At 37.2% G+C, this 26,075-nt stretch overlaps 1 protein-coding gene across 1 annotated transcript in view; it reads left to right on the top strand.

Annotated features, from left to right (window-relative positions):
• GLG1 (golgi glycoprotein 1) overlaps window positions 1-26,075 on the top strand; it is a 122,664-nt gene that overhangs the window by 45,896 nt on the left and 50,693 nt on the right. Inside the window, exon 2 of the mRNA XM_004690385.2 lies at window positions 21,186-21,218. Coding sequence (XP_004690442.1) covers window positions 21,186-21,218 — 33 coding nt within the window. The remainder of the gene's footprint in view (window positions 1-21,185; window positions 21,219-26,075) is intronic.

The raw sequence follows: 26,075 nt of genomic DNA on the forward strand, positions 1-26,075 counted from the left end.
TCTGGCCTGTACCCCAGTTCTGTACAAATAAATAAATCTTTAAAAAAAAAATAAAATAAAATAAATAAATAAATAAATAAATCTTTAAAAAAAAAGAGTGTATCTTTAACAAGTTTCAGAATTCTTTTTCAGTTAAGTTTATTATAATTTTAATTTTCTTGTGTTTTTTATAAAAGTACAAATTCAGTAATTTAAAGATAATTTGTATTTTCCCTTTTTAATGAAAATGACTGCTTAAACAGATTTTTTCTGGCTTTTACCTCATCTTTCCCTTACAGTGTAAGAAAAACTTTCAATTTTCTGTAGAAGTGTAACTTACAGTTTTATTGATCACTTAACAAAATTACTGCTTACATAATAAATTGTCTGTTGCAGGTTTGACACAATTAGGTGAGGCTGTTTCTTGTTTAGTAACTGAATGCCACCATTTGTACTTTCCTTTATAAAAGAGTAAGGTTCCTTTTTATTCTTTTATTTGGCAGCAAATATTTGTTAGATAAAGACTGTTTTATGTTTTATGCACAATCTTTGCTTACTTAGACTTGATACTGAGTAATTTGTGAAGAACAGAGTAGATCAGGGACAGAATTGAAATGAATTTTAATACTTAGACTCAGTAGGAGCTAACAACTGTTGAGCATCTAAAGAGAGGGCTTTTTCTTCCTAACAAGGATATGGCTTTCCCATTATTTCCTATTCCCTTCTGAATTATTTTTCTTTCTTTTCCTTTTTTTTATTTAATAAATAAATTTAATAAAGATTTATTTATGTATACAGTACTGGGGTACAGGCCAGAGATGCAGGGGTGGAGAGAGGCTTCACCAGAGACAGCATGAGAGTAGAACAGGTGGATTGGTGTAGTACAGCAGCGGGTGAGACAGGAGAGGTCTGCTGTACCATGGGGCTCACCTGCTGGGCAAAGATCAAACTAGCACTGAAGCAGGCAGCTGACTGTAGCCAGAGTAACCCAATGCACCACCAGGGAGGGCCTATTTTTCTTTCTTTTCTCATAAGGACATCACATTCTTTTAAAAGATTAATTTATTTATAAATACAAGATTTGGGGTACAGGCCAGAGCTGCAGGGGGTGGAGTTGTGGTGATAGGATTCACCAGAGACAGACCTGGGAACAAAAACAGGTGGATTGACCAAAACACACTGCTGAGGGGAGCAGCAGGAGGGACAGGAGAGGTCTGCCGCACCATGTGGGTCACCTCCCTGTCCAGGGATTGAACTAGTGCTACAGTGGCTGTGGATAGCTTCATAGTGCTGTGCTTTTAATCTGTTGTACCACCAGGGAAGGCTCAGGACCTAACACTTATGCTCTCTTTTTTAACCCTTCTCACTGCTCAGGACTTCTCCAAACATTTTCTCTCCAAAAAGACCTAAGAAGAGCTTCCCTGGTTTCCTAGGGGTTAAGTCTCAGCTGTATCACCACTAAATCCTCAGTTCTATCCTGGCCAGGAAGCTAACCCATATATGGCACTGCAGACCTCCCCTGTCTTGCTGACTACTACCTTCAGCAGTGTATTTCAGTAAATGTACCTGTTCTGCTTCCTGCTCTGTCTGACAAATCCTTCCTCCCCTGTTTCCATGCCTCTCTCCTCTCCTCCACCCCCCACAGCCAGCCTATACCTCAGTTCTTCTAGCAAAAATTAGACAAACAAAAGGCCTAAGAAGATGTAGGTCTTTTCCACCCTTAGTTGACTGCTTCATCCACAGTCACTGCCTGCACCTCCACCTCCCTGCCTAGTATCCCTCAGTCTCCTTTCCCAAATAGGCACTTCTAAGAAAGAAATGAAGCAGAAATTATCAGGATTCCACAAGGCATGAATTGATTTCTGAAGCAGAAAGTTACCAAACATATATTGTAATCTGTGCTATATTAGCCTAATTTTTAGAAATGTTTAGAAAAATATAAGGTGGGGGAGGGCATTTTAAAGAGACCAACTTGTCCTCTTGCCACAACTAAGCTTGTAACTTTGTTCAGAATTTCTTTTTTCAGAAGTTGACATTGCATTAATGCATTGATGTTTACTCATGTGGGATGTTTTTCTTGGTTATTTCTAAAAGCTTTATTTGAAGGATGTGTAGTTTCTCTTTAGAGAATTAGATTTAAATAATGGTGATGAGTTACTTTTAGAGACTTGAAGAGGCACCCCAGAAATGTAATTCTTGATAACACTTTTCTTACCCATTCTAATGCTTTTCCATCAAGAAACAAAGTAGTGAACTTGGTTTTTATGACCCTCCCTGGTGGCGTAACAGATTAAGATACATCACTGTCAGCTTACCCCAGACACTTATCCCCACCCAGAAGATGACCCACATGGCACAACAGCCTTCTCTTGTCTCGCCCACTGCTCCCCTCAGCAATGTACTTCATCAATCTGCCTGTTCTGCTCCTTGCTCTGTCTCTGGTGGAGCCTCTAACGGCCCCTCGCACCTCTGGCCTGTACCTCGCAGTTCTTTAAAAAAAATACTAACTCTAAAATGCTCTTTGCTATAGAAATAATTTCCTATCTGCCCATTTTTTGTCATTACATAGTTTTGGTCTTAATTTGGGACTATAATATAGAATTGATAGGAAAGTTGAAAGCCTTAAAAACAGGCCAGAGAGGGAAAAGTTTGGGGGAAGCTATTTCATTTGACACCAAGTGACTGACAGTTTGTCTTTGGGAACCTGGAGGTCAGATAGCATTTCTGTTTCTCTGATAACAAGTATGTGTACGTGCCATTGTGAGTCTAGTACTGTGATAGCTCAAGGTGTGATTACTGTCTTTAAGGAAAGCCCTTAAATGTAAGTATCTGTACTGTTAGCTTACAAAGAAAAATTCTGTCCAAAACTCTGGAAGTTTTCTTAGTCAAGAATGGATTTCATTAGAATTCTACTATTTTCAGGAAGAATTTCAAGAGAGGTGTAACCTGGAGACAAATTTAGGTCATACTGTTTAAATTATCAGAGGGTTTTAATTATAAGCAAAAATTATATGTGCTTTTGCCTGCTCTATGATGTCATAGTGTTAGGGGGAAAGGATGTCCTGAACGAAATGTACAAATATAGGTTTTGTGGACTCCACCCCCTACTCTAGTTATTGAAACTACAACTCCACCCCCTACTCCAGTTGCTGAAACTAACTCCCAGCAATACCAAAGGGAGGACTGCAAGGACCCAAGGGTGGAGCTAAGCAACTATTTTGGGACTTTTGTGGGTATATAGAAGAGCCATGTTAGACTCTCTCACTCTTGCTGACTCTCTCCCTTGGCCTTGTGCTGGTGGCTGGTGGCTTGGCTCTTATTGAGCTTTCAGTGTGCTTTTGGAGTTCCAAAGTCAGTGGAACTCGTAGGATGCTCTAGTTAACTTGTATCTCTCTGTCTCTCTCTTTTACTCCCTCCCCACCCCTCTCCTTTCTGTCTCTCTCTCCCCCCTCTATCTTAATCTCTCCCCCCTCTCTTCTTCCCCACCCCTCTCCCCTCTATCCCCTCCCCCCTTATCTTTCTCTTTTTTTGGGTTGTTCCTTTCCCTTTGTAAATAAACCCATTGATGATCTTTTTGTGTGTGCCTGCAGTACAATTAAATCTTAAACACTAATGTGAGGATCCACAGACAGGCAACCCAGTTCATATTGGGTTGCCCTGTAACAATAGTTCCACCAAGCAAGAATTTAAACACAGATTTGAAATACTTATTCAGTCTCAGATTGAATAAAGTTTCCTGATACTGATATTTTTAGAATGACAGAGTAGGTAAAGGGTGTACTGTGAGTCAGGTTCTCATCCATTCTGATATTGAATATTTACTTTAAACCTTTGAATTTTTCATCCTGATTTGTTCTTTCTAGAAATGCAAGTTTAAGTTGCAATTAGTGGGTTAAATCAATTCTGTATGTAATCTAGATCAAAGCATACAACTTTTGGCATCAGCAGTGATTGAAATGATCTTTCTATTTGGTAGTGGGTATGTTTTACAGATATAAACTCTTGTGAGTTGGTAATTGTTTTATCAGAATTGTCAGAGGATTTTGGAGAAGTATGACTCTCAGTTTTATGGGAGAAAAGGCTTAATAATGTTTTTTTTTTTCCCCACCAGAGTTTAAGTTTAAAGCATCCTGTGACCGATTATTGGTTTATAGAGTACATCACAGTGTTAGTTAACTGGTGGAATAGACATTGCAATGAAGAATTTCAGTCTTATACAATCAGTTGTTTACTTCACTATGCAAAAAAAAAAAGCTACATATGGATTGAATTTGACTTTTGTCATAAGTGGAAACTATAGTCTTAAGCCAGTCAATACATAGATGCAAGATACTTATGTCTGATCCATTTTGGTGGCAGTTAATTCTGTAAGCTATATCTGCTAAATTAAATTTTAAATTCTAAGATGAATGTGATTAGTCATCCTTAGAAATAAAAATCTACTGCTTTTTTTTTTCCTGAGCTTTCTGAAAAGTATATATAATTATATTTAAAAAGCTCTTGGTGAAACAGAAAAGATTGAGAAGGTAACATATCAATATTCATAACAATTTTTTTAGTTTTGTTTTTAATTGGAGGTGTACTGTCACCTCCAAAAGGGTAAGGAGTATCCCAAATGAACTACGACTTTTAAAATAAGGAGATCAACTTCCATTTCTTATGTACTTACTTACTTTGTTCTGGAAGCAGGGACAATTTTAGTAACTAGTTGAATCAATTATTTTGGTAAGTTATGATTGTTGAGATCATTTGTTCAGTGTGGAGTCTTTTGGAAAGAAAGAATGCATTACTTCTCTCCCTTTTCAAACTTAATTAACTTGCTCTTAGGTCAGAACTATCCTGTGTTATTACATGTTCTAAAATGTGCTTTTGGTATAAAATTGAAAAAGCAAAATTCTGGATAAGGATGTTAGATAAACTGCTTAATTTGATAAAACATACGTTAAAATATCTTAGTGTGTGTTATATCCTAAATTTTTATTTTAAAATCTATCATGAATCATATAAGTTGGCTTGAGAATTTTCTGTTAGTGGCAAAACTAACCACTCACAAGGTTGTAAGGAAGTATTGTTTACAACTGGTGTGTATTTTAAATAATTTTTAGAATGTTAGATTTCTTGGATTTTATTTAGTACATATTATTTACTAATATATATTATTATAAAGTAATTTAATTTATAAATTAAAATATATTTACATATGTAAAACATTTATACATGTATTTAGTACATATTCAAGAAGAAAATGCTTAAAACTTTTCTTCTTATATGGGTGAGCTAAAATGAGAAACAGAGGATCAAGGTAGGAAGAAACTTACTTGGTACTGAATGCAAGATTTCTAGGAAGAAAACAATCCATAATTGACTTTCTCTTCAACTCCAATCTTTTTTTCCCTTTTGAAACTGAAACAAAACTATGCCTTGGGCTGTTAGCGATCCTCCTTTGCTTCTGAATAGATGTAGTTATGCTCCACCTAGAGCAGAGAACCACTCCTCAGTCAGATTTTATGGTGTACATTATTATTTGGTAAGATTTCAGCTAGGAAAATGCTTGCATGCTTTACGTGACTCCTTTCCCTTTCTGTGGTCATTTCTTTTTGTGAGACATTTCATTTGCATTGCATATCAGATTTTAAGATATTTTCTTTGAAATAGCAAATTTTCCTTATCTTCTCTTTGTTGAAGTAGACTGGGCCTTCAATGAAAGCCTTGTACTTTAAACATTAGATTTCCCTGCCCTCCCTGGTGGCTTGGTGGGCTAAAAAACAGCGCTGCAAGCGAGTATGAGTTCGATCCCCACCCTGTAGGTGACCCACACGGCGAGGCAGACCTCTCTTGACCCTCCCGCTGCTCCCTTCAGCAGTGTATTTCAGTACATCTGTCTTTTAGGCTCCTCTCTCTGGTGACTCTTATCACCCCCTGCAGCTCTGGCCTTTACCCCAGTTCTGCATGTATAAATAAATAAATCTTAAAAAAAAAAGATAGTATACAAAAATAATTAATTGACAAAGTCATTGATCTTGCTTATTAAAGTTGACCAATTGGTGACAAGCAACTATTTCTTTCACAAAATGGATCCACTTGACTTTAATGTGATGAGAAAAGTACAACATAGTCAGCAGTGTCAGTAGAGACAGTTCCCAAGTGAAATTTAGAAAAGTGATCTTAGATGATTCAGAGTCTTATCTGACTCTGTATGTCTTGACTGGGCCTCCCTGGTGGCCTAGGGGTTAAGTCTTTGTGCTATCACTGCTGCAACCTGAGTTGGCCAGGGAGCCAACCCACATGGCACAGCAGACCTCCCCTGTCTCTCCTGCTGCTCCCCTCAGCTGTGTATTTCAGTAGATTCACCTGTTCTGCTTCCCACTCTATCTCTGATGAATTCTCTCAGCTTTCACACCTCTGGCCTATACCCCACTTCTTTGACTCAAAATAAACAAATAAAGTGTTTAAAGTAAATAAATATGCCTTGCTGTCATAATTAAAGGTATCTGCATTTGAACAGTTGAACTTAAATACAAAGGTTGTTTGGAGACTTAAAATATGCAGGTGAATAAAACCAAACTATTTAATCCTCTGATGTTTACTAAATGAAGTAAACCTAAATGAAGTTCAGAACACATCTGGATTTACAGGTGAATATTAGATGGAGAAATAGGGCAGACAGAAATTCTGAAATTCTGCACACACTTATTCATAATAAGCAAACTTGGTGAGGTGATTTAAAGACTATTCTTTCTATTAGGATAAGACTTTTCTAAATTAATTGTTCCTTTACTGTGGCTATCCTAGTGTAGTTAAACTTTTTATGGAAATTGTCTTCCTGAGGCTAAGCATGTGTGTACGTCTGTCTATAAATTTAATTCTAAAGTTGATGTTTAAAAAGAAAATCTCTTTTTTTCTTTGCCTGTTTTTGAGACTGATTTATTTTGGAATTAGCAGCTCAAAAGTAATACTTGTAGAAGTAAAGTCTAATAATATTATTTTAGTTATATTTAGAATCAGCACTTGACTGAGCGCTTTGTATGTTTTGCCCTGTTTATAGTTACATATATAATAAACACTGTTACTCCTGAATTTAGGCTTACAGCAATTGTTGTTGCCAGGGTCACTTAGTAGTTCCTGGAGGAGCCTAAACTTTATCCCAGGACTTCTCCAAATTCTGTGTGACACAGACTTTGTGCAACACAGTAGTGAGTATTTAGTAATAGTTAGAAGTAGCCTTTATTTTCATTATGAAGGTGAACATTCTTTACTAGATAAGTGACACATTTTTAAACAATTGAAATACTTTTGAAGAGTTTTAAACAATAATTCTAAAGGGACCTGAAATTGTTCTGTTTTCTTTCACTTTCCTCCCTTTCCTATAAAAATATCTGCCCTTCTTTGGAAATGTAGTACCTGTTTTTATTGAATTAGATTTGCAATAAATTAGCAATCAGAATATTTTGCTTTTCATTCAGTTGCCCTCATATTCTTAACTGAAACATGGGCGACTGTGCTTTATTCAGGTCCTTTGGTGACCCACCACTGGTTCAGCTGGCGTGCTATCAAGAGGATCCTCCCAGCCTTCAGTTCTTTGCACTTTGTTTCAAAATCAATTCATTTTATAACAGAAAACCACCACTTTAAATATCAAATATGTGATTTAGAGATTATGGAGAGTTCTTGTAAAATGTTGTATCTTTATTAATGTTAACATTAAGTTTTCAGTATTTTTCCAAAATAATTTCTGTCATTTCATCATTTACAATTTGATATAGTAGTTTTAATCAGTAATGTGTTTTCTATCTGATGTAGATTGATAGTAATATAAGCTAGAAGAACTATAGGTATCTTTGAAGATTTTATTGGATTTTATGCACATTGCTGATTTTTTTTTAATGATATAATAGTTTTTTTTTTTTTACATCATTTCGTGCTTTTTTCCATCTCAGTTGTAATCCCCGTGGGCTTCCCATCACCAAATTACCTGTGTGACACATTGCTGATGTTTATAAACTCCAGAAGATTCTGTGTTTAAAGTAGTTCGGTTAAGTCTCTCCCACTTCAACTCTGGACTCCATTGAGTCAGATTTTGCAGCATCAGTGATATGGGCCCCATGGAGCACCCCCAGATTTCACCAGACAACTGTTAACAGGGGAAAATTGAATTTATTATTAATGGTAAGAGAAAACACTCTTGACAGGAAGAAGTCAGAGGTGAAATATTTTAGTGGCTTCAAGGACTGATGAAGTAGTTTAAAAAAGAGGGAAACTGTGGTCAGGTAAGACTTGTAATACACTAGTTTAGGATTGATGGAAGTGATGCAACAAGATCTTAAAGCAATTTTTTCTGTACTTATTTTTGGGGTTGACTTATTTTGGTATTGGCAGTACAAAATTAACACTTATAGAACTAAACTGTAATAATATTATTTTAGATTTGGGGGTATATTTAGAATGATAAATTATTTGGTAAGCAGATTACTTACTCAGATTACACAGCTTTCATCTCTTCTAAGTTGACCTAAAGGAATTTTAGAACCAAATCGGGGTGTTATATATTGATTTATATTTATAATCTTGATCAGATTCCTAAAATAGACATCTGTGTCATGTTTAACCTAAGTGATCTATAGCCTTAAGTTTTATTGGTAGAATTGGTCTTAGTTACTATTTCTTTATGGTCCTTCTTCACCCCAAATTGGAGGATGGAACATTATTTTCTGGGACATGATCAATCCAGATGTTTCCACCATTGTAAAGAAACATGTTTGTGTATCCGTTTCTGATGGTTATGTTATCTATTACAGATGACAAGTTCCCCTGTTGTTATATGGGATGATTATTTGTTTGGTCGTCTAATCCATCATTTGAGACACAGGATGTCATACTTTTTTAATTTTATTTTTTAAAAAATTACTTATTTTTGCTTACAGAACTGGGGTACACATGCCAGAGGTGTGGTGGGTGAGAAGATTCACCAGAGACAGAGTGGGGAGCAGAACAGGCAGATTGACGAAGTACTCTCTGAGGGGAGCAATGGGCAGGTCAGAAGAGATCTGCCGCGCCATGTGGGTCAGCTCCTTAGTGGAGGGATCGAACTTGTGCTGCACTGGCTTTGGAGAGCTTCATAATGTAGTGCCTTAACCCGTTGCACCTCCAGGGAGAGCCCCAGGATGTCATACTTTTGATTTGAGCACTACATCTATTACCTGTTTCCACGGTTTCTTTGATTTTCCTAGTTCCCATTTCATCTGTGCCTCTTATAAAGTGTGTATAAAGGCGGTTGAGGACAGAAGGGAAACTACAGAATCCCTGCTGTGTGGTTAAGGTTTCAGACCTCAAATTGAGGTACTTTTTTTTAAATGACTTGAAGCATATAGGTCTTAGTATATTGTGAATGGCAAATGATGAGTCCACAAATGGTTCCCAATTTTCATCTGTACTACCAAGACAGTGATTGGATGCAAAGTGTGGTTTTTGGTGAGGTGTGAAAGTTTGGTCCATGAATAGTGAGACCAGCAAGAAGTTCAACACTTCTGACTGTGGACAAGTCTAATGAAATGATAATAAACAACAAAAAAGAGAAAATTACCTACATAGTAAAAGGTCGCCATACACACATGCCTTCAGTATACACCATCTGTTTCTTGTGACAGCTTAGGTATAGAAAAATCTGAAAAATCATCAACTCTAATTGCAGCAGAGGCAGAAGCCTCCTTTCCTTGTTAGCATGTGTTAGGAGATTTTGGATTTGGGGTTTTAGAATGGAGGTGTGGGAGAATAAAGGAACAGATAAAACTTTCCCTTGGATTTGTTTTGTATTGGGGTGTTGGTTATGTGTTTGGTTTTTAAAAAAGATATATTTATTTGCATACAAGAACTGGGATACAGGCCAGAGGTGTGGGTGGTGAGAGAATTCACCAGAGACAGAGTGGGGAGCAGAACAGGCAGATCTACTGAAATACACTGCTGAAGGGAGCAGTGGGTGAGTCAGGACAGGTCTGCTGTGCCATGTGAGTCAGCTCCCTGGCTGGGGATGGAAATCTTACTACAGTGGCTGCAGATAGTTTCATAGTGCTGTGCTTTAAACCCCTGTGCCAAAGGTGGGGGGATGGGAGTGGGGGCTGATTTTTGGATGATTATGTTTGCCTTTATAGCTTTGTCTACAAATCTCTCAAAACAATGTTCAGGGATGTTAGATTTTCCCAGCTCAGAACTTAGTTTTCTCTTGTACTTAATATTACTTACATGGAGTCTTAAGATGTTCATTCAGCCAGTAAGAATTGATTCACAGATGACTTCCTTAGGCCTGGTGGCAGGGGAAGTTGGGGAAATGCCTTTGGATCATATCAGGGTGATTAGTTTCTGACTGTCTGGAGGAGAAAGGGGGAACCTCCAAAAGCTTGAGTGTCTCTTATATAATTTACCTGGAAGTTAACCTTTCATTTTAAAAACATCCTGATGAAGCCCTTCCTGATGGCACAAAGGGTTAAAGCACAGCACTGTGAAGCTGGTGGAAGTTCGATCTCCATCCCTGAGATGATCCACATGGTGCAGCAGACCTCTCCTGTCTTGCCCACTGCTCCCCTCAGCAATGTCAGTCGGCCTGTTCTGCTCCCCTCTGTGACTCTGGTGAATTCTGTCACCACTTCTGCACCTCTGGCCTGTATCCCAGCTCTGTATGCATAAATAAATAAATCTTTTTAAAAAATCCTGATGACTCTGTGAGCTTCAGGACATACCCTTTACAGTTCTTGATCAGGACAACTTCCAAGAATTTCTGTTCTGATAATGCTCTAATTACCTTCAGCTATATTCAGTTTTCCTTACCTTTCCCGGTTAGAGTTATTTTTCTCTAAATCTACTATTGTTCAGTAGTGATTCTTTTTGCCCTTTCACAATTCCTTTTTAGAAGAGACTGTTTATAGGATACTTATTATTTCTCCACCACTCTTCAAATACTTTTTTCTTTCTTAAAGATTTATCTTTATGCATAAAGAACTGGGATACAGCCCAGAGGTGCAGGGGGGTGGTTGAGAGGATTCACCAGAGACAGAGTGGGGAGCAGAACAGGCAGATTGATGAAGTACACTGCTGAGGGGAGCAGTGAGCAGGACAGGAGAGGACTGCCATGCCATTGGGTCACCTCCGGGGCTGGGGATCCAACCGGTGCTGCAATGGCTGCTGCTAGCTTTGTAGTGCTGTGCTGTAACCAGTTGCACCTCTGGGGACCCAGTCTTCAAATACTTTCAATAACACTAAGATATGAAGCAACCATTATAGTCCCCCATTATGGTTGACCATCTCCTAATACTGGTATGTGTTTGATCTCTTATTAATCTAGTTTTCCCCTCCTGTTGGCTCCTGCTTTAAATTTGTACATCCTTCAGAATTGTGCAGTATAATTGCTATCTTATTCTAGCTCCAGAAGGCCAGCCCCTGAATCATAGCTGTTCTATAAAGAAGCACCACCTATGCATAAAGGGTTCTGTGCATTCTAGCAGTTTAGCACTATTTGCTTCTTAGGCCAGTTAAACAATGTTTTCATGTGGTCAATATTGAAGAAATGTGGTGCTTTTAGATACATGGACATCAGATTTCAAAATTTTTTATATCTTGTGATCTTATTTCTACTTTCTGGTTTTATCTATTAATTTGTAGAATAGGAGTAACATAGCTGGATTGAAAGCACTGAACAACATTAACAGTCCAGATTTATTGGGTGTAGGCATTAATACTATTGTTGGATGCCTGGAAATTTTCTGTTTTAGTCTAGTTTCCTATTTTGCATTTGGCTGTAACAGCTACTGCTTTGACATAGTTGTGTCTACGTTCATCTGTTCCAAATCATGTGAGGCAGCACGTAAGTAAGGAATATAAACAATGCCATATCAAAATTGACACTGTTGCTTATTCATACAGTGTCCTTCAGAGAAATTTGTTTTCACCTCTCATTCTAAAACTCCTGCATAGAAGTTGACCGTACTCAGAAAACATGATCTTCAAGAAAATTGACCATAAAATGGTTAATATTCTTAGAGTAGAGCTTCTAATCTAGGATTATTTGGAGAGCTGAATTGCTATTTGTCATATGCCAGAGCATATAGATATCTCAAATATCCTTCCCATTACCAACCTCCTCTGAAACAAACAGTGGAAGAGGAAAAAAATAGAAAAATAAGGGTGAGAAAGAGTGTGAGTATATCATATCATTAAATTCTCTTGGTGCCTCATCTATGAAGAATATATCTGCATAGATGTGTCTGTGAATTATACTGAAATTATCATTAGTTTTTCTAACTTTCTTTCTGCACCAGGCACAAAATTTCATAAGGGCAAAAGGATATGGAATAAAAAGAAATATCTTCTTTTCCTGCATGAAGTATGCATTACTAGAAAGCAGTTGTGCTGCTTTTTGTATTTTAAATGATTAGATTATATACAGAGAATGAAAGGACAGTGTTTACAAGGCCTTATATAATTTCCTACTGTGGACTCAAGAGTAGTAATCAGGCAATAATATAGTAAAAAAAGGTATTTATTTGATGTTAGAAATTGTTGGCACACCAAGGAAGTCATCCCATGCCCCTCTGGGTTCTTTTGGCTAGTGGCTAATCCAACAAACACCAGACAGATTGATAGGAGTGAAAAAATTAAAAAGAAATGTCCTAATAGTATGTAGGGCCTCCCTGGTGGCACAAGGGTTAAATCTCAGCACTACGAAGCTATTGGCAGCCACTGCAGCTCTATCCCTGGCCAGGGAGCTGACCTAAATGATGCAAGCAGATCTCTCCTGTCTTAGCCGCTGCTCCCCTCAGCAGTGTGTTTCAGTCAGTCTGCCTCTTCTCCCTACTGTCTCTGGTGAGTCCTCCCACCCTCACACCACAGTCCTGCATCCCTGCTTTTGTATGTATAAATAAATAAAATATATTTTTTAACTTTTTGAAAATATTTTATTTATTTTTGTGTATAGGGGTGGGTTGAGAGGATCCAGCAGAGACAGATTGGGGAGCAGAACAGGTGAATCTACTGAAACACTGTTAAGGGGAGCAATGGTTGAGACAGGAGACATCTGCCGTGCCATGTGGATTGAACTTCCTGGCCAGGGATTGAACTCAGGGCCTACAAAATGGTAGTGCTGACACTTAACCCAGGCCATCAGGGAGGCCCCAAATAAATCTTATAAAAACAGCACATAAACCTCCTGTATCCTCGGGAGAGACCCAGCATCACTGAGTACACTGTAGTACACTAGGTGCCATCTTCAATAACTAAACTAAGACAAAATGACAGAAAGGGGATAGTAGACAAAAATATTACAGATTTAAGTTTATTTTCTCCATTGAAAAGAGAAGAATATTTTAAAAGTTTACTTATAAATGTCTTTTTCAAAAACCTGTTCCCACTGGGGTCACTGTTCTCATGGAGTTCATAAGTTCTCCCCATATCTGTTTGGGTTTTCTCTGGGTGCTCAGGTTCCCTCCAAAATGCTAAAGATTTGCAGTTAGGTCATGGGTATGTGGCATTTTCTCAGAGCCTATTAAAAACATTGACGACTTATTGTCCCTAAGTACCTATAAGAAAAAGTCAGTCTGACTGACTGAGTTAGAAAGGGGCAGTCTCTAAGAATAAACTTAGTTATGATCCTGAGTACTAAGATTCCGTTTCCGTTACTTCCCTTACCTCATGGAAAGTTTACCAAGACTGGAAGACTGGGTTATCTAATCATCACCAACTAGGCTGTTACTCAAGTTTGTTTTTTTTTTGTGGGCAGGGGCGGATTGTGCAAATTAATAAATGAATTGCTCGTATGACTGGGAATTTACTGGTGTCTTAGTGAATAAACTCCCAGAAGTCCTTGCTGCTGCAGCGGACTGTGTTAGTTAGAGCACACTGTCTGTTGCCCTGCCTTTAGATTTTTGCAAGGCTATAAAAACACCAATACTACACAGGCTTTTTTGTTTGTTTTCACCCAGATGATTAATAAACAGAGTGTATTATCACTTAACCAGGTGTGATCAGGTAGGTAATTCCACTTGAATTGCTATAACTATAGAATGTTCCATATTTTAGGCACAATTCAACTCTCAGGCATTTCTGTTTCAGAAACTGGGACAACTTCCAAGTTAGTTTTGTGAATCCTTTAATTTGTTCTGCCAGACTCATTAACTGAGCCTATTCACCTTGGGGAAATCATGGTTCCAGACTTGCAGTTCTATAAAATCTATTCTCCTAAGTGAATGTGGTGGTTTATTTAATTGAGAACATTTAGGCTCAGGCTTTTCTGTAGTTTTATTCTGAAACCTGTTTGTTGTGACTTTGACCAGCAGAGAATGATTAAGATGAAGCAGTAAGAAACCATAATCATAATAGGAAAATTACCTGCATTAAAATATGTGAAATTCAATAAATGCTTCTATTTTTACATATCTACATCTCAGATTTTCTAGACTTATGAAATTGGAAAGAATCTCAACCATTTTAGACCAGTGTGTCTTAATTTTTTGTCTCATGGATCTTTTGAGATTATAATGATATCTATGGGTTCTTGCAAAAAATATATTTATACACAAAAGTTTACATTTAATTTCAAGATATCTTGAACTAAGTTCTGTTCATAGCTTCTAGGTGAAGAGATTCCTGTTCAATTTAAGTGACACACCTAAAGTCACATAACAGTTTTCACAACTATTTCAATTAGTCAGTTGTTCTTTTTCCCACTGTTCCCTTGAAACCAATTATAAATTTATAGAACTTAGAGGAAGGACTAGATAATGTTATATGTCAAAATCAATGACCTTAGCTTTGCTTCACATTACTTTGTTACTGCCCCATCATTCATTCAGCATTAGCTCTGCTGCTTCCCTACTTAGGGCTCTGTAGCATTGAGTTGGAAGGATGTGTCATGTCTCTCTCTTCTCTCTGTTCATACCCTTTCCTTTGTTGATTGTAATACACATACTTCAGCACTCTCTTGTATAAATTTTGATCATTAAGTTAACAAAGGTATTTATGAGGGTTTTCAGAAATTTTTCCTACTCCAGTTCTGCATTAAGAAGGCAATTGTTTTATTTCCAGTTAGTAAACACTTGATGAAAGAGACACATCTTTGTGAGGTTCAGATTTCTATCTCCAAAGTGATAGGGAGCAACTGATAATATAGCAAAAGCACAACTTCTAATTTGAGGCTTCTGCAGGCTAGGAGCCAGCATTTGGCTTCTGATTTAATGGGTTTGGGTGGGGGTAGGACACCTGAACTGGTTACAAGAAGAATTTCTGCTCTTGATAATGCTTTCATTTGAAGAGAAGTTTATCCTCTTGATGAGAACTATGTCATTTGAAGAGGATATCATTTAGCATATCTCCTGTAGGTAGATATTTATTCATATATTTAAATCCTAATATTATAAGACATTAAAATGATCTTTAAAACTAAAAAAACCCCAGAAATTCTATTTTCTTGCTAAACCCCAGGGAGTCATCTAATGTGCATTTTCTTTGGAAATCCATCTTCTGTCTAATCTTGCAGCCCTAGCTCAAGGTCCAACCATTGCCTTTATCTGTACATCTGTATTGTAATGTCCCTGAGGGTCTTTTGGTTCCCACAGCAAGGTCTCACACAATTTTGAGTGCATAATTATTCTACATTTACTTGTTGATGTCATTTCTTGGGATCATTTCAGAATATTTATTTCACTGATTGCTAGCAAAAGGAAAACTTCTCAACCTCACTCTAGTAGTTCCAGGTTTTATTCTCCCATACTCTTCACTTTCTTTGTAAAAATCAGTTCTAATTGCATTTCTGAGAAAATCAGGTCTAATTGCATTTAGTTTTGCAGCAATAGGTGTACTCTTTCTGATGAAGTGATTCAATCGGACATCACAGGAATGGTGCAACTTGAGAACCCAGCCTGTATCAGCTGTTTTTGTTCCTTGAGGTTTTTGTCTTTTTGTTCCTTATGAAGTGACTAAGTGCTAAATCACAGTGTTTTCTTTTTGTGCTTTCTCAAGAATCAATCTTTGCTGCCACTATTGATGTTCCCACCACTTGTGTACACTTTTTATTTTATATTTTGTCGATTTCTGTTCTGTCCTATGAACCACTGGTGTGTCCTTTAATACTAGAGATCCTTTTAACACTTCTGAAATTAATGATTTGCAATTACATGTAAATGTTGTACTAGAATGAATGAGATCTGGTTGAAACAAAATATAAGGACTTATATAGGGGTTTTATTAGAACTGTACCCTGGGACCACAGACTAAGAAACAAATGAGCTGAGTGCTCAAGTTGCACAAAAAGTTAGGCTAGATCACACTTAGTTCCCTATATGCAAATAGGGTTTCAGTATCTGTAGTTCTGATTGGTGGGATGCTCCTCTAGCAGTCATTGGTTGAATTTCAATTTTGGCCTGCCTGTGGATAGCTAGTTTGCTTCAGTCTCTTAGAGGCGGTTATGTATAGGCCTGGACATGCCTGGAGTCCAGGTCTCAATCCCTGCTGACTCATGCAACTCCAAAATGTTTCATATTTCTTGTTACTTAGAAATTTCCTCATAGCACTTTATGATTTTTTTTTTTAAAGATTTATTTACTTACGCGTACAGAACTGGGGTACAGACCAGAAATGCAGGGGTGGTGAGAGGATTCACCAGAGACAGAGTGGGGAGCGGAACAGGCAGATGGATGAAGTCCACTGCCGAGGGGAGCAGTGGGTGGGTCAGGAGAGGTCTGTTGTGCCATATGGGTCACCTCTGGGGTGGGGATTGAACTTGTACTGCAGAGGCTGCAGACATAGACGGCTTCATAGTGCTGCACTTTAACTGTTGTGCCACCAGGGAGGACCTGCACGTTTTAATTTCAACAGTTTTGAATCTTAACTTTTTCTTATGGCATGCCTATATTGTCATCTCTTTCTGTGTAGAAAAACCAGATGTAGAATGAAAAAAATAATAAGACCAGTTTATCATCAAGATTTATATCTTGCAAGAAGAGATATAAAGCAAACACTGGTCCACATTTGCAGTGCATATGCTTCTCTGTATATTATGTCATTTTTCCCCCCGTGCTTACTAATATAATTTACTAAATTGGATCATAGCTGTTATCAGTTGTAACTTAAAGGCTTTGGAATTTTTATTATTTCATTTGCTTTGTAGATATATTAGTCATTTTTTCCTTCATAACAAAATTTTAAGGACTTGTGAGTACATACACATATTCATTTTTTCTTGTTCATGTTTATGCAGTTAAGATGTCTCTGCATCAGACTAGAGGTTAGATTTAGGTCTAATTTTGCTCCACAATCTTCTTTACTCATTATACTAGCAGGCTACCTGAACACATCATTCTCAGGGAGTGGCAGGAATAAAACTATAAGCCAAATCACCTTGAGCACGTTGAAAGCCTCTCCTCATATTAGGTCTGCTAAAAATATCCTAATTGCTAAAGCAAGCCAGTGACCAATTCTGACTCACTGGAGTAGGATGGGGTACCTCATGCATAGACTATGCAAAGTTACAGGGCAAAGGAGAACAGCTAAATAAAGCATTCATGTTTTTGTTTAACCCTACTAAGAACCTGGCACACACTAAATATAGTTTACTAAAATATAACAGAGGACTGATTTTTATATACATCTTCTAAGTGCATTATATTTTGAACTGAACATTTTAAGCAGTAGAAATAATACAGAAAAGTTGCAAGTGGAAATAAAACTTGCAAAGTGTTCTTTTTATCCCAGAAACATAAGTTTAAGGTTATTAAAATATCTTCAATAAAGTTTGTTTTATGTTATGTATTAAGAGTATGTTTTGGGGCTCAGGTTTAATTTTGACTCAAAATACTTAGCAGTCTGAAGTCATTAAACTTAGATGCGAGCAGCATAGCCAGCATAGAGGGGCTGAGTTCAGCTGTAAGCAGCTCTGTGGATTTGATTGAGTGTGCCACGGGGTACTCTCACCTGTCACCTTTGCCCTGGTATTGCTGTCTCAGTGAAGGTTTTCCATGAACACCGTATTCCACTGGGCGCAGCACCTTATTCGCAGGTGCTGGGTGGAAAATGCAGGCAGGGAACAGGAAGAGTGCATACACTCTCCCGACTCTCTAGTATCCAGACTTACCCCACGTGAGACCACAGCCCTAGCCGTCTGTGTCTGCAGGCAGTTTGTCCCCTGGGCCATGTGCCGTCGGCACCATGCAACTCCTGTGGCCACTGCTCTTCCATTTCCTCTATCTTCCCAGTCACAGCTGCAGGAGGTAAATGCAACATGGAGGCATTAGTTGTCACCACCACTCTCAGCTTCCTCTGGGGGTGCAGTAAACCCTTCAATGATAGCTTCCACTTCGGGAGGATTCATCGTTGAGAACTTTCAGAGCCATTTCCCCATGTTATCTATTTTTTTCTTTGTGATGGTTTCAGGATCTTGACTTCCTTTTTTGTGTGTCATGAATAGCTTTTCAATTCAGATACATGTTTTCAGATTTGCTATATATAAATATCTACTTTCTGGCTCTTGGTACTCAGCTTTAATTCATGGCAACAGGCTTGCACAGTGTTTCACAAGCGGACCTGTGGCATTTTAGAGGGTAACGGAGAACTTGATAGTGTCTTTCAGGGTTTTATTCTGTCATTGCCTTGCTTGCTGTTCTTCTGACTTCTTCGTGGAATCCCACTCCTTGCCATTTGAATTCTCCATATTCAGAAAAAAAGTTGAGGTTGACAGAAATTTCTTTGTTCTGAAATAGAATAAAGCTTTCTTGCTAATAAACTTTAAAGAGAAATAAATTAAGCACTTGGAATTGGAGGGGAATAGTTAATCTATACTTACAGTGTGGAGGCTGATTTTTGAGACTGAGGCACTTCGGAAAAATGCACTAAAATAACTGTTCTTAGAGAAGTAAGGAGAAGTTCAAAAGTGGCGTGTTATAATCTTAGCAATCTAATTAGAGTTAATTTTAATAGAACATTTTGTGAATAATAAAGGCAAGTTTGTGTGTTGTATTGAGACCCACTAAAGCTCTCAGTAGACTTAATAGTTCCCTAGAAACCTTTTCTTCCTGAAGTAGTTAGTGCAAGGTGCAGCAGCTTAAGTTTCTAGTACTGGACCTTCTGCTTTTCTAAAGTTTGCCTTATGCTATTTTGCTTTTACCGGAGGCCTATGGGCATACCTGTTTTCAATAATCAAAAGAAATCCAAAGAGGATTTTTGCTTTTAGGACAAAAGGGGAAAAGTGAGAAGGTTGTTGAGCGGTTGTTTCTCAGCAACTGCCCTGCGGCCTGTGCCCCGGAGCACGGAGGTGGCCCGCCACACTCCTTGTCCTGCTCTGTATTTGTCACCTCGTTCCTGGTTTTATTTTATGTTAGTGTTACTTCAGGTTTAGGTTTTTGTATTGCTTGGTATTTATTAGGTTATTTATTGAGTCTAGGGATATTAAAATTCTCCCATATAAATCAATGATAGTTGTTTTTTTTTTTTACACCATTTCACCTTACAAAATGTTCAACAGGAATGCTCTTCTTTCACATAGGAGTGGGGAAGTAGGACCTGTATTGACTGTTTCCTTTATTTCCTTATCATTGTCCTTGAAAGAAAGCCTCTTTCTGTTTTGAAAATGGCATATTTTATAACCGACATGTGTAATATTTTGTGGAATGCTCATACTCTGCTTCCTTTGAACAGAAGGAATGTTGTGGAAACTCAAAAGTAATGGTATTTATTATCATTTGTGTTATTGTAACTGTATATCCTTTAATGGTATGAAGAGGAAACTAAGATGTGTATTGCAAAACTGTGCAATATTAAGCATAACCTTAGCCTACTTTTTCACCGTGAAATTGAAAGTTCATTTTATTCTTGGCTTTTCAAAGCAAATATATTCATGAGACTATATATATGTACATACATACAGACTTGAAATTACAAACAGTACATAGTGGTCCTGTGTAGCCATCACTTAACTTTCCTTAATGGTATTATTTAATTAATTTTTAAAAAGATTTGTGCATACAAGAACTGGGGCACAGTGTAGGGGTTGAGAGGATTCACCAGAGACAGAGTGGGGAGTAGAACAGGTGAATCGACTGAAACACACGGCTGAGGGGAGCAGCAGGTGAGACAGGAGTGGTCTGCTGTGCTGCATGGGTCATTTCCTTGGCCAGGGATCAAACTTCAGCGCAGTGGCTGTAGATAGCTTCATATTGCTGTGCTTTAACTCATTGTGCCACCATGGAGGGCCCATTTGACTAATTTTTAAATCACTGAAAGACCTTCTGTGCCCTCTTTAATAAGACTGTTTTCTAAACTATCTTTCTTTTAAAAAGATAGCTATATTGTGCCTAATTGTCTCTAGCTTTCAGAACTATGACATGCCATGTGAGAATCCTTATGTCCAATAAAATGGAAGAAGTTTGAAGGACTTACGTGTAGGGAAACAAATCAGAATGAAAAAGACATGTACTAGACAATTACATAGCAGATTATTTGACAAAATAAAACACCTTTAAAAATTGGTGGACGCTAATAAACGAAGTGAGTTTTCTGAGGCTAGAAAAAGAGAGAGGGAGGGAGGAAGGGCCAAAGGAGACTTTAGAAGTATTGATGGAGGAAAAAAAAAATAAAAGAACTGAAATTGCTCTGAATAAGTATAATTATCAGTCATTATTGATTGAGATAACTATGAGAGGAATGAGTAGGCCATACATGACACCAAGATCTTAATTCATATCATGTTTCTAGATGATAACTAAATCTGTTAGGTGGCAGTTCGACTTAGAGAGGAAAATTGGGGCTGGGCTTTTAAATTGTTTTACATACCAGTCTAAATTAAGAAAATCTGGAGCATAGTATAATTTGAGACATATTTGCATTTTACTCTAGCATCTTAATACAAAAACATAGAACATTTGTACATGCATAAAATAATAAAAGTAATTAATGATGTTATATATTTTAAAAGGATCCTTATGTCACAATTGCTTTATTTCTATTACATTCTTTTCCATTTCCCCATTTCCAGACTGTATCACTGATCTCATCTACATCTCTGGTGTATTTCTTTCCAGCAATCTAAAAGATATATAAGCCCCATTTTATGCTATGTATTGAAAAAAGCATAATGAATGGAATATTCAGTCTTCTTGGTTTGAGCTTATTTTGGTGGTGTTTGAAAACTTGAGAAGTGTTTTTTTTAAACATCATCTTTTTTTTTTCCCTTTTAGCCTGAAAATGAAATTTCTGCAGACTGCAATCATGTAAGTATGGATTTTATTTATTTCACTGTATATGCTTTTTATGTGAGATGACAGATTTTGGGATGCTTTTCCAGTTGTTCTGGGAAGCATTATGTTTTCTTAGATTTTCCTTACAGAAGGATGATAAACCTTGCCGAAGGTCCACAGTGATGTACAGGTTCCCCTCCATTGTAGAAGCCAGCAGGTCTGCCAAGTAACAGTAATGCATTTAAGCTTATAGTTTTCTTCAGTTACAGCTGCCATTGAAAAGGATTGTTCTCTGCCTTATCAACTCTGTTTTACTACTTTAAAATGCCATATTTTAATATTACTTATATAATCACCATATATTCATTTGCCATGTGCTACTGGTAGATACTAGAGAAACACAGACACTTTAAACACCTTGAAGACAGAGACATGTATTAAAAATCAGAGTAAGAACACCAGAGATAGCTGTACTTACTTAATACATCAGTCATGTGCACACACACACACACACACACTCCAAGGAGACTGGTGTGAAGTCAGGTATATGCAAAAAATACTGGGTGTTTTGGAGGAAGTCTACATGGAGCTCAGTGGGAACACAAAGTCATTCTTGTCCAGGTGGGTTGAAGTCAGGAAAGATAATACCTGAGCTGTGTAATAAAGAGGAAGTAGTTACATATTTGATAGTACAGGAAGAAATCCCAGTAACAAAGCAGAAGGTCTGGATGGGAGACTACCAGAACAGAGAAGCTGGGTGGCTGCTTAGGTTGCTAGTTTTTCAAAAGTTGCTCTAGATAGACAGAGATTTAAAGCAAAAATAAAACCACAAGAGAGCTAAAAGAAAACAGTAACATGAGAAAAGTTCTTCTAAACCTGACTCAATTCCAGAAAATATTTAAAACTTTGTAAATCTGATTGCAAAAAAGGTTTGAAGTTATTTCTTTTCTCTCAAAAGTATCATGTAACTTATGAGAAAGTATTTGGAGATGAGAAAGTATAAAGTGAAAAGGACTATATATATATATATATTTTTTTTTTTTTAAAGATTTACTTATTTGTACAGAACTGGGGTACAGGCCAGAGATGCAGAGGGTGAGAGGATTCACCAGAGACAGAGCGGACAGCAGAACAGGCAGATCGACGAAGTACACTGCTGAGGGGAGCAGCAGGCAGGTCAGGAGAGGTCTGCCACGCCATGTGGTCTCCTCCAGGGCAGGCGGGGATCAAACTCACGCGGAAGCGGCTTTAGCTTCTTTGTGCTGTGCAACAGGGAGGGCCAGGACTGTACTTTTATATAGAAAATATTATAAAAAAGCAGCTTATAGTAAGCTGTTTATAAGGAAGGCAAAAGATGTCCAATAAGCAACAAAAAAGATGACTCTCTACCATAATTTAGAAATATGAAAAAGAAAAGAAAAATGAGTGTACTGTTTTCATCCATTTTATTAGCAAATATAAAAGATTTGGTAAATGCACATTATGGGGGAGAATATGGAGGGTTTAAGCATTCTTTAGCCTACTGATCAGAAAACTACTACTACCAGTCTGCCCGATCCAGAACACTGCCCTTTTTATGCATAAAGTTTCTTGGAACACATATCAGTCATTCACAGCCATTGATTTACACATTATCTGAGGCTGCTTTCCATGCTATAGTGTCAACCTGTGTTGAGTTCCCTTCTTACTTATATTCCTGACTGGGAAAAATAATGCATTAATAGATCATATCAGAAGATGAGAAAGTAGATTAACAGTTGCCAAAGGATGAGAGTAGGGTGAATGGAGTGACAATAGGTAAGCGGTTTCTGTTTGTGGTGTTCTACAATCAGAAGGTGGTGATGGCTGTGCATTCTTGTGAATATAATAAAACCACTGAATGGACACTTTAAAAAATCCACTGAATTGTACATTGAAGGTAACGGTATGTTAATTACATCTTAAAAATGAAAGATAACTTATGAAAGGTAGAATATTTAAAAATTGACAGTTTTGTCAGAGTTAAGTCCTGTTCGTAAGTGTCTATTTTCAGAGCTAATAAGGCTCAAAATTAAAAGCTAAATATCAAGAGTTAAGTAATTAAATGACTGTTGAAAGAAAACCTGTTTTCTAGTGCAACCACAGGACATATTGTAGTTTTTTTTTTTTAAACAACAGTATAAGCTTTATTTTGATTGAGTATATATTCCGCTATTACTATTTCCAATTGAGTATATATTCCATTATTACTTTGTTCAGTTGTGTTTTGATGGACATTTATTTAGTTTGATTTCCACATTTTGCCTATTAGGAATTCTGCTGCTATGGATATAGAGGTGAATAAATCCTTCAGTGTTAATGTTTTTATATTCTTTGGATTCAATACCTAGCAGAATATTACCTGACTTTATTGGTATATTCATTTATATATATATATATGTATATATGTTTATTAACATATATATACACACACATATATATACACACACACACAGACACACACACACACACACACACACACATATATATATATATATATATATATATATATATATATGTTTATTTTCACATTATTTTGTGCATTTTTTCATCTCAGTTGTAATCCCCATGGGTTTCCCATCACCAGATCACCCATTTGCCAACACCAAAGTCCAGTGCATTTCCCTCCCCCAACTGTTCTTGAACCCCTTCCCCAGTCCACCCCCATGAAATGTCTCTGGTATATAGCTGTTTATTATTATTATTATTTTCTTGCCTGGTCTGTTATACTCCTGATATGAGTGAAACCGGTAATTTTCCTTTTCTTTCTGGCTTATTTCACTAAGTATCATCTTCTTCAGCTCCATCCATGTTGCTGCAAAAAACAGATGTTTATTCATTTATTTATTTTTGTTGCTTAGTGATATTCCATTGTGTTTATGTACCACATCTTTTTGATCCAGTCATCCACTTTTGGGTATTTGGGCTGTTTCCATGTCTTTCCAATTGTAAATAAGGTAGCAATAAACATGGGGGTGCAGGTATCTTTTTTAATCAGTGTTTTTGTATCTTTTGGGTAGATAGATACCCAGTGTAATTGCTGGGTCATATGGAAGCTCCATGTTAAGCAGTTTGAGGAACCTCCAAACAGTTTTCCATAGTGGTTGTACTACTTTGCATTCCCACCAGCGGTGCAGGAGAGTTCCTTTTTCTCCACATCCTCGCCAACATTTGTTGTTGCTAGTTGTTTTAAGATGTGCCATTCTCACTGGGGTGAGGTCGTCTCTTATTGTGGTTTTAATTTGCATCTCCCTTATTACGAGTGATGTTGAACATTTTTTCATATGCTTGTTGGCCATCTGCATTTCCTATCTGGAGAAGTTTCTTTTTAGCTCTTCTGCCCATTTTTTGATGGGGTTTATTTTTGTTGAGTTTCATCAGTTCTTTGTATATCTTTGTGATCAATCGTTTATCACTCGTTTTGTGTGAGAAAATTTTTTCCCAATCAGTGGGATTGTCTTTTGTAATGTCTCTTTTGCTGTACAAAGCTCTTTAACTTGATGTAGTCCCATCTATTTATCCTTGCCTTCACTGTTGTTGCATTGGTGCACTATCTTTAAAGATATCACTGAAGTGTATGTTGTGTAGCGTTTGGCCCATCTTTGCTTCCAGGTATTTTATGGTTTCTACTTTTATGTCTAGGTCTTTAATCCACTTTGAGTTGATTTTTGTGTATGGTGTGAGGTAGTAATCTAGTTTCATTTTTTTGCATGTAGCTTCCCAGTTTTCCCAGCACCATTTGCTGAACAAACTTTCTTTGTTCCATTGTATTTTCTTTGCTCCTTTGTCAAAGATTGACTGCCTATAAACCTGTGGGTTTTATATCTGGGTTTTCTCTTCGAATCCACTGGTCTGTATGTCTGTTCTTGTTCCAGTGCCATGCAGTTTTGATTATTATGGCTTTGTAGTATAGTTTGAAGTTTGGGATTGTAATGCCTCCATTCTCTTTCTTCAGAGTCATGAGAGTTTTGCCTATTCAAGATCTTTTGTTGTTCCATATGAATCTCATCAATATTTTTTTCTATTTCTTTGAAGAATGTCATTGAGACTTTTATTGGGATGGTGTTAAATCTGTATATCACTTTTGGTAGGATGGCCATTTTGATGATGTTAATTCTCCCAGTCCATGAGCAGGGGATGTCTTTTCCATTTCATGGTGTCTTCTTGTATTTCTTGTAACAGTGTTTTGTAATTTTCTTTGTAGAGGTCTTTTACCTCTTTTGTTAGGTTGACTCCCAGGTATTTGATTCTTTTTGTTTTAATTGAAAAGGGGATGGCTTTTAAAATTTCTCCTTCTTCTGATTGGTTGTTTGTGTATAGGAAGTCCTCTGACTTTTGTATGTTGATTTTATATCCTGCTACCTTGCTAAACTGGTTGATGGTTTTGATTAGCTTCTCTGTGGAGTTTTTAGGATTTTCCATGTAAATTAACATATTGTCTGCAAATAAGGACAGTTTTACTTTTTCTTTCCCTATTTGGATTCTTTGTATGTCTTTTTCCTGTCTTATTGCTGTGGCTAGAACTTCCAATGTTATGTTGAAGGGCAGTGGTGATAATGGAAAGCCTTGTCTTGTTCCTGATCTCAAAGGAAAGGCTTTCAGCTTTTCTCCATTGAGAATAATATTGGCTGTGGGTTTATCTTATATGGCTTTTATCATGTTGAGGTATGTTCCTTCTGTTCTGAGGATTTCGAGGGCCTTAAACATAAATGGGTGTTGAACTTTGTCGAATGCCTTCTCCCCATCTATTAATATAACTATGTGGTTTTTATTCTTCTGTTGGTTGATGTGATGGATTGCATTAATTGATTTTCTGATGTTGAACCATCCTTGTGCTCCTTGGTCGTGGTGTATTATTCTTTTAATGCATTG

The sequence above is a fragment of the Condylura cristata genome, unplaced genomic scaffold (assembly GCF_000260355.1).
Source record: "Condylura cristata isolate star-nosed mole 26May11 unplaced genomic scaffold, ConCri1.0 scaffold00028, whole genome shotgun sequence".
In the NCBI taxonomy this organism is placed as follows: Eukaryota; Metazoa; Chordata; class Mammalia; order Eulipotyphla; family Talpidae; genus Condylura; species Condylura cristata.